We start from the raw sequence: 13,770 nt of genomic DNA, 5'->3' as shown, positions 1-13,770 counted from the left end.
GAGCAATATTCCTGCTGCATAGCTTTTGTTTTTACAGCGTACACGTGACATATGTGTGACGTATCAAAGCTGCTACGGAAAAATACACTGCACCTTGGTGTACAAAGAGACCGTGTTACGCATCCTAGAATATTAGCTACGCAAGCTGGCAATGCTGTGACGTTCCTTTCTTATCCTGATACGTCGTACACACACAAAGCTGAAACGCCAATGTGTGACACAAGCATTAGAAACGTACAGATTGGACTAATTTCATAAATGTACTTCCTGTTTCCTGCATGTGTTCACTCGTGTCCATGGGCTCATGGTAAATGTGTTGCCATTTGTACAATGTGTCTACTTTCACTGTGAGCGAAACGCACAACGCTGGCCATCTGCAGGTGTTTGAACACTTTGATAAGATTTTTTTTTTCTCTCGTGTCTTGTCCTCGCTCCCTTATTGTTCTGGAGGCTTGAATTCACGGTTACGCATAAATCAATCAGCTGCCTTTAAATGAGTTTGGGCTAAAATAGATTTGCGGTTCTCAGTGAACAAGCCCGAATTCTTATCTGGTTGTGATCAGAATCAGGGATTTGGTGAAAACGGGATGCAAATTTAACAAAAAAAAAACCATCAGGTTGTACAACCCCGATTCCAAAAAAGTTGGGACAAAGTACAAATTGTAAATAAAAACGGAATGCAATAATTTACAAATCTCAAAAACTGATATTGTATTCACAATAGAACATAGACAACATATCAAATGTCGAAAGTGAGACATTTTGAAATTTCATGACAGCAACACATCTCAAAAAAGTTGGGACAGGGGCAATAAGAGGCTGGAAAAGTTAAAGGGACAAAAAAGGAACAGCTGGAGGACCAAATTGCAACTCATTAGGTCAACTGGCAATAGGTCATTAACATGACTGGGTATAAAAAGAGCATCTTGGAGTGGCAGCGGCTCTCAGAAGTAAAGATGGGAAGAGGATCACCAATCCCCCGAATTCTGCACCGACAAATAGTGGAGCAATATCAGAAAGGAGTTCGACAGTGTAAAATTGCAAAGAGTTTGAACATATCATCATCTACAGTGCATAATATCATCAAAAGATTCAGAGAATCTGGAAGAATCTCTGTGCGTAAGGGTCGAGGCCGGAAAACCATACCAGGTGCCCGTGATCTTCGGGCCCTTAGACGGCACTGCATCACATACAGGCATGCTTCTGTATTGGAAATCACAAAATGGGCTCAGGAATATTTCCAGAGAACATTATCTGTGAACACAATTCACCGTGCCATCCGCCGTCGCCAGCTAAAACTCTATAGTTCAAAGAAGAAGCCGTATCTAAACATGATCCAGAAGCGCAGACGTCTTCTCTGGGCCAAGGCTCATTTAAAATGGACTGTGGCAAAGTGGAAAACTGTTCTGTGGTCAGACGAATCAAAATTTGAAGTTCTTTATGGAAATCAGGGACGCCGTGTCATTCGGACTAAAGAGGAGAAGGACGACCCGAGTTGTTGTCAGCGCTCAGTTCAGAAGCCTGCATCTCTGATGGTATGGGGTTGCATTAGTGCGTGTGGCATGGGCAGCTTACACATCTGGAAAGACACCATCAATGCTGAAAGGTATATCCAGGTTCTAAAGCAACATATGCTCCCATCCAGACGACGTCTCTTTCAGGGAAGACCTTGCATTTTCCAACATGACAATGCCAAACCACATACTGCATCAATTACAGCATCATGGCTGCGTAGAAGAAGGGTCCGGGTACTGAACTGGCCAGCCTGCAGTCCAGATCTTTCACCCATAGAAAACATTTGGCGCATCATAAAACGGAAGATACGACAAAAAAGACCTAAGACAGTTGAGCAACTAGAATCCTACATTAGACAAGAATGGGTTAACATTCCTCTCCCTAAACTTGAGCAACTTGTCTCCTCAGTCCCCAGACGTTTACAGACTGTTGTAAAGAGAAAAGGGGATGTCTCACAGTGGGAAACATGGCCTTGTCCCAACTTTTTTGAGATGTGTTGTTGTCATGAAATTTAAAATCACCTAATTTTTCTCTTTAAATGATACATTTTCTCAGTTTAAACATTTGATATGTCATCTATGTTCTATTCTGAATAAAATATGGAATTTTGAAACTTCTACATCATTGCATTCCGTTTTTATTCACAATTTGTACTTTGTCCCAACTTTTTTGGAATCGGGGTTGTATTTTTGGCTTTATAAATACATGTATATATTCATACTGTTGTCATGGAACCTCTAGCCTCATACAGCGCGCGCACACACACACACACACACACACACGTTCCAACTCCCTGAGACAGTACTGCACACTCCAGTCCACACATGAGGTAAAGAACCTTCTGTGTACTTCCTGTTTCCTGTAAACAGGTTTCACCAATACAACACACGGCGTGTTCCACTGACTAACAAACAACTTCTTAGCTTAATTTTATTACAATGCTAACGTAGCAGACGATGCAGTGCTAATTTTCCCTCCTTTACTGCAGTCTGGAAGAAACGAGACTCAGACTGAACTAATTCTCTTTAGAGCGATTCAGAAACTGAAAATAACTCGGCCGTAAATCTGCAGCGGTCCGTGTTAAAGTCCTAAACATATTAAAAAAAAAAAAAAAAAACGCTGTATTGATTTGTTTTTTTTATATCAGTGATGGTGAGCAAATTGATTCGGTCGTCTCTGTGCTCAGCTAATTAATATTTATTTACTTCAGCATTCTGTGTCTCTCCTGAGTAAAGGAGGCGGGGCTACTGCATCTCTACAGCACTGCGTCTAATCGTATCTTTACATGACGGCTTTCTTTAACATTCATCATTCACACAGCGGATCGTTCGAGGTACACACCCCTGCTACGCATGATCTAGAGGGTGTACAAACATTTGACACTCGGCCTCAGCTCAGTGTCACGTTACGCACTTTAAACACCGTTCCCATAGAAACCCTGACTCTCACACCGAGCCCTTGCTGCCCTTCACTTGGTGCTGGTGACGGTGGGCGGGTCCTTGTACCAGTGCGGGACCGGATCTGTAACGGCGCCGCCCAGAGGCAGAGCGATGAACGGCGGACATGTCGCCGTGCCGACCACAGGCACTGGGTAGGGGTGGTGGTGCGTGGCGAGCCCCTCGCTCCTCCCGATGTGGATCTCGTCCTCCTCGGTTTCGCCGGTGCTCTTCCGGTACACAGGGTTATCAAAGTTCATGCTCTTGGTGCTCCTGAGCCTCCAGTTACGATAAATCAGACAGGAAGCGGAGAGAAGCAGCACGAACGCCACTGCACACACAACAGGAAATGCGCGTAAAGACAGGAAGTGTGCAACTATTAAACGATAAGAATATAAACGCGTGATCAAGAAGGAGCTACAGTACGAGACGCTGAAAGGTTCTGATGGAACAGTTTTATAATATTGTGCTGCAGGTACGCGAGACCATTCTGATCCTACTGAGGACCAACACTTTATGGGAACCTTTTTCTGAACTTTATAATAGAGAGAGAGAGAGAGAGAGACTGAGATATTGAATGATGGATAAAGAGAGAGAGAGAGACTGAAGGACGACTGTGAAATTAAATGGGCAGATAACTGGAATAAATGAGAAAAGAAAGAAAGCAATAAGACATGAGCATGAGAAAACAACGTAGCATCAGGATCGTAAATAAACCCGCGTAGAGATAAAGAACACACACACACACACACACTGCAGTGCTCTAAGAATAATCTGGTCAGCAGCATTTGTGCGGAAGAGGAGGAGGAGAAGGAGGAAGAACGTACCGATGGGAATTCCGACTCCGAGCACTGCCACGGGTACACTGTGTCCAAGGAGAAACAACTCGTTTCCCGCTAGCAGAGGAAAAGATAGAGAAACAGCGAGAGAGAGAGAGAGAGAGAGAGAGAGACTGTATGAAATGGAATAAGAGAAGAGACCGTGTTGCTTGTAGTGTTGATCTCATGTTCAGACAGAAGAAGCTCACAGACGATGTTTTATATTCCAGCTTTTAAACAGTTACTGTGACAACCCCGCCGTGAACAGGTTTGACACAACCTACAGTGGTGCTTGAAAGTTTGTGAACCCTTTAGAATTTTCTACATTTCTGCATAAATATGACCTAAAACATCATCAGATTTTCACACAAGTCCTAAAAGTAGATAAAGAGAACCCAGTTAAACAAATGAGACACAAATATTATACTTGGTCATTTATTTATTGAGGAAAATGATCCAATATTACATATCTGTGAGTGGCAAAAGTATGTGACCCTTTGCTTTCAGTATCTGGTGTGACCCCCTTGTGCAGCAATAACTGCAGCTAAACGTTTGCGGTAACTGTTGATCAGTCCTGCACACCGGCTTGGAGGAATTTTAGCCCGTTCCTCCGTACAGAACAGCTTCAACTCTGGGATGTTGGTGGGTTTCCTCACATGAACTGCTCGCTTCAGGTCCTTCCGCAACATTTCCATTGGATTAAGGTCAGGACTTTGACTTGGCCATTCCAAAACATTCACTTTATTCCTCTTTAACCATTCTTTGGTAGAACGACTTGTGTGCTTAGGGTCGTTGTCTTGCTGCATGACCCACCTTCTCTTGAGATTCAGTTCATGGACAGATGTCCTGACGTTTTCCTTTAGAATTCGCTGGTATAATTCAGAATTCATTGTTCCATCAACGATGGCAAGCCGTCCTGGCCTAGTTGCAGCAAAACAGGCCCAAACCATGATACTACCACCACCATGTTTCACAGATGGGATAAGGTTCTTATGCTGGAATGCAGTGTTTTCCTTTCTCCAAACATAACGCTTCTCATTTAAACCAAAAAGTTCTATTTTGTTCTCATCCGTCCACAAAACATTTTTCCAATAGCCTTCTGGCTTGTCCACATGATCTTTAGCAAACTGCAGATGAGCAGCAATGTTCTTTTTGGAGAGCAGTGGCTTTCTCCTTGCAACCCTGCCATGCACACCATTGTTGTTCAGTGTTCTCCTGATGGTGGACTCATGAACATTAACATTAGCCAATGTGAGAGAGGCCTTCAGTTGCTTAGAAGTTACCCTGGGGTCCTTTGTGACTTTGACGACTATTACACGCCTTACTCTTGGAGTGATCTTTGTTGGTCGACCACTCCTGGGGAGGGTAACAATGGTCTTGAATTTCCTCCATTTGTACACAATCTGTCTGACTGTGAATTGGTGGAGTCCAAACTCTTTAGAGATGGTTTTGTAACCTTCTCCAGCCTGATGAGCATCAACAACGCTTTTTCTGAGGTCCTCAGAAATCTCCTTTGTTCGTGCCATGATACACTTCCACAAACATGTGTTGTGAAGATCAGACTTTGATAGATCCCTGTTCTTTAAATAAAACAGGGTGCCCACTCACACCTGATTGTCGTCCCATTGATTGAAAACACCTGACTCTAATTTCACCTTCAAATTAACTGCTAATCCTAGAGGTTCACATACTTTTGCCACTCACAGATATGTAATATTGGATCATTTTCCTCAATAAATAAATGAACAAGAATAATATTTGTCTCATTTGTTTAACTGGGTTCTCTTTATCTACTTTTAGGACTTGTGTGAAAATCTGATGATGTTTTAGGTCATATTTATGCAGAAATATAGAAAATTCTAAAGGGTTCACAAACTTTCAAGCACCACTGTATGCTAATGACTGGATCAGTGTACAATTCTGGGAGGGAAAAACAAGCTGTGACACACACACACACACACTCACAGTGGTGGGACAGGTTGTTGGTGTCTCCTGTAGCTGTGTTCAGCAGCACAGATGGGATCTGAGTGGATGCACCTGTGATGTTCAGCGTGCGTTCTGATGGAACGACCTTCTGCTGAAAGGTCACGATGTTCAAACTCAACGAGACGTCTGAGGTCACCGCGTCCACTCCTGCCTCCGTCACGGACTCTGACTCTACAGTGCTGTTTGGAGGAAAGCTGGGGAACGTCGGTGCGACGGTCACGTTCTGGACTGGTGACAAAAATGGAAGACATACAATTATTATTAAAACTCAGACCGATCTTTTGGCGTCAGGATTAACATACAGGAGCAGGCCATAACAAATGACCAAGTTCACACTCCTTACTACATTTGCAGTACTCTTCTCAAAATTCTGGCTGTTCCCAAGACTCTTGCAGCAACTCGGTTCGAATTTCAACACTAATCTTTGAGATCCAATTTTGAATCTGTTTTGTTGGGCTACCACCTTGTCGTGGTGGTGGGCCTTGCGTGCCTCAACGATCCTGAGAGCTACGGTATGTTGGTGGGAGCAAATGCTCCTGGTTGGGCCACCCAAGCCAGACAGGTGGCTGAGAGATTCCGGGTTGGTGCCTAGTGGGGCATAGCTGTGTCTTATGGGTAGGAGGGGCCCTTTAATCTTGGTTGATGTCCCTCCGAGAGATGGTGTCTGAATAAAAATACCAGTTGGTGGTAACCTTAAAACACACCTCTGTTATGAGTGAAATGTCTATTACAAATAATGTAAATAACGGCGTGAACGGGGCTGGAACCAACAGCGAAGGTCCCTCGCCTAGTAGGTGTCTCACTGACCCGCAGGGTGGACCCAACCGTCATCAAGTGACGGTGATTATTATTACAGCCAGTAAACATAAATACAGTGGGGCAAAAAAGTATTTAGTCAGTCACCAATTGTGCAAGTTCTCCCACTTAAAAAGATGAGCGAGGCCTGTAATTTTCATCATAGGAACACTTCAACTATGAGAGACAGAATGAGAAAAAAAAATCCAGGAAATCACATTGTAGGATTTTTAAAGAATTTATTTGCAAATTATGGTGGAAAATAAGTATTTGGTCAATAACAAAAGTTCATCTCAATACTTTGTTATATACCCTTTGTTGGCAATGACAGAGGTCAAACGTTTTCTGTAAGTCTTCACAAGGTTTTCACACACTGTTGCTGGTATTTTGGCCCATTCCTCCATGCAGATCTCCTCTAGAGCAGTGATGTTTTGGGGCTGTCGCTGGGCAACACGGACTTTCAACTCCCTCCAAAGATTTTCTATGGGGTTGAGATCTGGAGACTGGCTAGGCCACTCCAGGACCTTGAAATGCTTCTTATGAAGCCACTCCTTCGTTGCCCGGGCGGTGTGTTTGGGATCATTGTCATGCTGAAAGACCCAGCCACGTTTCATCTTCAGTGCCCTTGCTGATGGAAGGAGGTTTTCACTCAAAATCTCACGATACATGGCCCCATTCATTCTTTCCTTTACACGGATCAGTCGTCCTGGTCCCTTTGCAGAAAAACAGCCCCAAAGCATGATGTTTCCACCCCCATGCTTCACAGTAGGTATGGTGTTCTTTGGATGCAACTCAGCATTCTTTCTCCTCCAAACACGACAAGTTGAGTTTTTACCAAAAAGTTCTATTTTGGTTTCATCTGACCATATGACATTCTCCCAATCCTCTTCTGGATCATTCAAACGCTCTCTAGCAAACTTCAGACGGGCCTGGACATGTACTGGCTTAAGCAGGGGGACACGTCTGGCGCTGCAGGATTTGAGTCCCTGGCGGCGTAGTGTGTTACTGATGGTAGCCTTTGTTACTTTGGTCCCAGCTCTCTGCAGGTCATTCACTAGGTCCCCCCCGTGTGGTTCTGGGATTTTTGCTCACCGTTCTTGTGATCATTTTGACCCCACGGGGTGAGATCTTGTGTGGAGCCCCAGATCGAGGGAGATTATCAGTGGTCTTGTATGTCTTCCATTTTCTAATAATTGCTCCCACAGTTGATTTCTTCACACCAAGCTGCTTACCTATTGCAGATTCAGTCTTCCCAGCCTGGTGCAGGTCTACAATTTTGTTTCTGGTGTCCTTTGACAGCTCTTTGGTCTTGGCCATAGTGGAGTTTGGAGTGTGACTGTTTGAGGTTGTGGACAGGGGTCTTTTATACTGATAACGAGTTCAAACAGGTGCCATTAATACAAGTAACAAGTGGAGGACAGAGGAGCCTCTTAAAGAAGTAGTTACAGGTCTGTGAGAGCCAGAAATCTTGCTTGTTTGTAGGTGACCAAATACTTATTTTACCGAGGAATTTACCAATTAATTCATTAAAAATCCTACAATGTGATTTCCTGGATTCTTTCCCCCCATTCTGTCTCTCATAGTTGAAGTGTACCTATGATGAAAATTACAGGCCTCTCTCATCTTTTTAAGTAGGAGAACTTGCACAATTGGTGGCTGACTAAATACTTTTTTGCCCCACTGTAATTCTTGAGCAATGAGTCAGAGATGAAACCTAACTAAAGGGGTTATAGCTGACAAAAATGAATGACAAAATATTCACAAAACAACAAAATAAATAAATGCCACTAAATCACATCTGCTGCCAGAAATGACACATAAAATACCACTGTAACCACAAGAGTGCAAAACTTTGTCTCTGTAAAACATACACTACCGTTCAAAAGTTTGGGGTCACCCAGACAATTTTGTGTTTTCCATGAAAAGTCCCACTTTTATTTCCCACCATAAGTTGTAAAATGAATAGAAAATATAGTCGAGACATTTTTCTGGCCATTTTGAGCATTTAATCGACCCCACAAATGTGATGCTCCAGAAACTCAATCTGCTCAAAGGAAGGTCAGTTTTATAGCTTCTCTAAAGAGCTCAACTGTTTTCAGCTGTGCTAACATGATTGTACAAGGGTTTTCTAATCATCCATTAGCCTTCTGAGGCAATGAGCAAACACATTGTACCATTAGAACACTGGAGTGAGAGTTGCTGGAAATGGGCCTCTATACACCTATGGAGATATTGCACCAAAAACCAGACATTTGCAGCTAGAATAGTCATTTACCACATTAGCAATGTATAGAGGGGATTTCTGATTAGTTTAAAGTGATCTTCATTGATAAGAACAGTGCTTTTCTTTCAAAAATAAGGACATTTCAAAGTGACCCCAAACTTTCGAACGTTAATGATGAAACTGAACGTTGGAGCTCGTCCGTCAGTAACGGATCAGCACGTCGGTGTTGGCTGGTGAACCGGCAGCTGATTAACACTCAGTGTTTCAGTCGAAGCTCTATTTTCTCACAACCTGAATCCTGTGGTCACTGCGGAAAACCGACACACGCTTCTTCTGTTCCGCTGCCTCGGCTCGTCCTTGTGTCAGCGGTGACGTCACGACTACTCCAGCTGGCTTACACACAGAGTGAAAATTCCACAGACCTTCTACAGAGAATATTCCTTTTACACCACAGCAGGTTTTTCATTTATTAAAGAACGACACACCTTTTATCCGTTTACAGACAATGCTCTCAGTTCTCACTTACATTACAGCAGCTATAAACAGTCTCTCTTTATTCTCGCACTTAAACTTAATAAAAACAAAAATTGCAGCTCGTCACGTTGCTAAGAAACTGCAAGACTTCATAAATGTTACGTCTCTAAACGCCTTATGATATAAAATTCAGCTCTGAGCGAGTTTAGAAACGATAACGTACTACAAGTGGATTTATCTGAAATAAACCAATGCTACTCTCATAGACAATTAAATCAACACTTAATTAATTGACCAATCGGAATCCACCAGTGCTGCGGCGTAAGACGTTATAAAATGATGTGGGTTTTTTTTTTGTTAGAAAGATATTGTATTTCAGCAGAGATGCCTACCCCAAATTTTGAATTTCAGTATTTTTGAAAACATTTTTCAGTATTTTGGAATGACTTTCAGTAACATTAATTTATGCGCATTTCCATTATAAAGAGGTGTATATACCAATATGTTTAACATTTAAATTATTAAAAAGGACTGTTTTGTGTGAATTGAATAAGGCAGATTCTACCGTAACTGGATCCATTAATCACTTGCCCACAAAATAAGAAAATTTTCTTGTCCTTTTTTCAGTGAGGTAATATTTTCAAGATTGAAAATATGGTATTTGGTCTTCTAAAACAGCACGTCATTTAAACATACACCGAGTAGATCAATAAAAGATTTTTAAAGAATAAAGTTCTATTTCTTTGACATATCTGACAGACATAACTCCCATTTTAAAAATCCCTTTCATTATCTCTGTTGCTATCGTCAGTGAATTTCTGTCAGATGACCTGACGATAGACTCGGCTATTATGGATCTTTGGTAGTTATCGTGTGGAAGCAGGCTTTATCATTTTTGGGTGTCAACAGATGGAGTTGAAATAGATTAACAGCGAAAAAACTATTTCGTTCACGAGAGAAGCCCACAGTTATTTTTAAAAAATGCTATCGTCAGTCTGTCAGTCAAATGCACCTGACGATAGCAAAATTCAAGCCCTCGCCACGCACATGTTGACTGACGCAAAGAGGAAATTCTACTGCGCATGATTTTTGTGACGGCAGACATTTACTTCCGGGCAAGACTTGGAGTTCTGACAGCTAGAGTTCATCAAATAAATCAAGGTAAGATTTTCTGTCAGCTATCCTGACGATAGAAATTTTTGACGATAGAAACATTGAGAATATATTTGTGCATTCTAGGGCTGTGCCGATAGACGATGCCATCGTCCATCGACGATGGTGGTCATCCATCACGATGGAGAGCCACCATCGTGATACCACGCCCCCTCCTGTCATAAACATGCATATACGGTATCATCTGGGCCTATTTAACCTAAAAAGTTAGTTTTTTGTTAGTTTAGTTAGTTAGTTTTGTTTAATATATAAATATATTATATAACATATATATAAATACACAATTATATAAATCATTATAAAGTAATATCCTATTACCGCTTGTTCACGTAGGCTATGGTGCAGGGACGTGCTAGTGAACATAACATGGAATTACACAAATACAGTATGCTACTAATAATAAATTTCGACTTCATTTTTTAGCCTGCACTATACTTTTAATGTAAAATTTATCATGTTGTTCAAACAAATAGCCACTATTAACGACTTCAGTCGGGAAATATTTCACCTTATCAAACGGCAGTGAAGCGCAGACTTCGGCAGAAGTCAAATAACTTTAATCTGGTAAACAGGCCTACTTTCAGACACAAAATGGTCCACTCTAAGCCATAATGTCAAACCAAATGGAAGAATGAAGGTGATTCTGATAAATGTAAAGACAGTAAAAAAAAAAAACAATATTAAATCATGATTTTAAAAGCTGGTGCAATAATTCAAACACTAATAAATTGGAAAAATTAGCGTGTTCAAGTGCGCACTAAAGGCCGAAACGCATCTTCAATTGATATGGTGTAAATAAACAATGAGTGATAGCTTAAGTGTAGTTTCTTCTCATAGTTTGAATCCTAGTCTTTCATTGCTAGAGCAGATTAATATCTTACCGTGATCAGTGAGTGCTCGGGGAGGTTCATTTCCACCTGCGCTTTGCGCAGCTCGTTTCTCCGAAGCCAGCTGTGCGCAAACGCAGTGTTGACTGCTCGGCAAACTCCAAACGCTCGGTCTGTACTGGCCCTCTGTTGCGCAAGCGAGTTGGTTATGGCCAGGTTCAAATTGTGCCCAAAACAACTTAACCACGGCCATTTCAATTGCCTGATGGCTGCGACAATAATCGCCCCGTTGTTATGCAGGCGATCTTTTTCTCCTCTATTTTCCATTCGGCAAGTGTCTCGCGCAATGCGTCTTCTAAATTGTCCGCTGAATGTGTCTCTGGCATGAAACTCGTCTGCAGGCATTTGGACTGCATTGCCCACTCTCGGTCCACGTAATGTACGGTAGCTGACATATAGGGCATCATGTTGCAGCTGGACCACATATCCGTTATCAAGGCCAAATATTCCACATCACCTAGCGCTTTTTTTTCCTTTACGTGCCAAAGCCTCGGATGAGTATCTAATACTTTTAATAATAATAATATATTTAATAACGTGGTATTAAAATCCCCCCCCCGCCCACGATATCATCGTCCATCACGATGTTTGCACTGTAAACATCGTCGATGCCAATTAAGGGGACATCGCACAGCCCTAGTGCATTCATATTTAAATTTTTCTGGAGGAAAACTATCGTAAGTTGAGATAAATCAGAGCCACTTGCGACCCTTTCAGCCGACAGGCCGTTTCAATGTGTTATTTCCCCGCGAAAGTGACACAGTCGTGTCTATCGTCACTGTTCTGACAATTATTGTTGATATTTCAATTTTGAAAATAAATTTTATCTTTTTTATTTCAATATTTTATTTTATTATTTGGTTCTAGTGATGAGGTATTTACAACCCCGATTCCAAAAAAGTTGGGACAAAGTACAAATTGTGAATAAAAACGGAATGCAATGATGTGGAAGTTTCAAAATTCCATATTTTATTCAGAATAGAACATAGATGACATATCAAATGTTTAAACTGAGAAAATGTATCATTTAAAGAGAAAAATTAGGTGATTTTAAATTTCATGACAACAACACATCTCAAAAAAGTTGGGACAAGGCCATGTTTCCCACTGTGAGACATCCCCTTTTCTCTTTACAACAGTCTGTAAACGTCTGGGGACTGAGGAGACAAGTTGCTCAAGTTTAGGGATAGGAATGTTAACCCATTCTTGTCTAATGTAGGATTCTAGTTGCTCAACTGTCTTAGGTCTTTTTTGTCGTATCTTCCGTTTTATGATGCGCCAAATGTTTTCTATGGGTGAAAGATGTGGACTGCAGGCTGGCCAGTTCAGTACCCGGACCCTTCTTCTACGCAGCCATGATGCTGTAATTGATGCAGGATGTGGTTTGGCATTGTCATGTTGGAAAATGCAAGGTCTTCCCTGAAAGAGACGTCGTCTGGATGGGAGCATATGTTGCTCTAGAACCTGGATATACCTTTCAGCATTGATGGTGTCTTTCCAGATGTGTAAGCTGCCCATGCCACACGCACTAATGCAACCCCATACCATCAGAGATGCAGGCTTCTGAACTGAGCGCTGATGACAACTCGGGTCGTCCTTCTCCTCTTTAGTCCGAATGACACGGCGTCCCTGATTTCCATAAAGAACTTCAAATTTTGATTCGTCTGACCACAGAACAGTTTTCCACTTTGCCACAGTCCATTTTAAATGAGCCTTGGCCCAGAGAAGACGTCTGCGCTTCTGGATCATGTTTAGATACGGCTTCTTCTTTGAACTACAGAGTTTTAGCTGGCAGCGGCGGATGGCACGGTGAATTGTGTTCACAGATAATGTTCTCTGGAAATATTCCTGAGCCCATTTTGTGATTTCCAATACAGAAGCACGCCTGTATGTGATGCAGTGCCGTCTAAGGGCCCGAAGATCACGGGCACCCGGTATGGTTTTCCGGCCTTGACCCTTACGCACAGAGATTCTTCCAGATTCTCTGAATCTTTTGATGATATTATGCACTGTAGATGATGATATGTTCAAACTCTTTGCAATTTTACACTGTCGAACTCCTTTCTGATATTGCTCCACTATTTGTCGGCGCAGAATTAGGGGGATTGGTGATCCTCTTCCCATCTTTACTTCTGAGAGCCGCTGCCACTCCAAGATGCTCTTTTTATACCCAGTCATGTTAATGACCTATTGCCAATTGACCTAATGAGTTGCAGTTTGGTCCTCCAGCTGTTCCTTTTTTGTCCCTTTAACTTTTCCAGCCTCTTATTGCCCCTGTCCCAACTTTTTTGAGATGTGTTGCTGTCATGAAATTTCAAAATGTCTCACTTTCGACATTTGATATGTTGTCTATGTTCTATTGTGAATACAGTATCAGTTTTTGAGATTTGTAAATTATTGCATTCCGTTTTTATTTACAATTTGTACTTTGTCCCAACTTTTTTGGAATCAGGGTTGTAATC

At 41.9% G+C, this 13,770-nt stretch overlaps 1 protein-coding gene across 1 annotated transcript in view; it reads right to left on the bottom strand.

Annotated features, from left to right (window-relative positions):
• Nucleotides 1-2,198: 2,198 nt before the first annotated feature.
• The window catches only part of LOC132890677 (low-density lipoprotein receptor-related protein 8-like), a 165,274-nt gene continuing 153,702 nt past the window's right edge, over nt 2,199-13,770 (bottom strand). The window contains exons 16-18 of the mRNA XM_060927790.1: nt 5,735-5,983; nt 3,779-3,847; nt 2,199-3,282 (exon numbers count right to left, since the gene is read on the bottom strand). Of these exons, the coding sequence (XP_060783773.1) occupies nt 2,984-3,282; nt 3,779-3,847; nt 5,735-5,983 (617 nt within the window). The 3' untranslated portion in view covers nt 2,199-2,983. The remainder of the gene's footprint in view (nt 3,283-3,778; nt 3,848-5,734; nt 5,984-13,770) is intronic.

Source organism: Neoarius graeffei, chromosome 1 (assembly GCF_027579695.1).
Source record: "Neoarius graeffei isolate fNeoGra1 chromosome 1, fNeoGra1.pri, whole genome shotgun sequence".
NCBI classification, from domain to species: Eukaryota; Metazoa; Chordata; class Actinopteri; order Siluriformes; family Ariidae; genus Neoarius; species Neoarius graeffei.
This window is presented reverse-complemented; position numbering and strand designations above follow the sequence as displayed.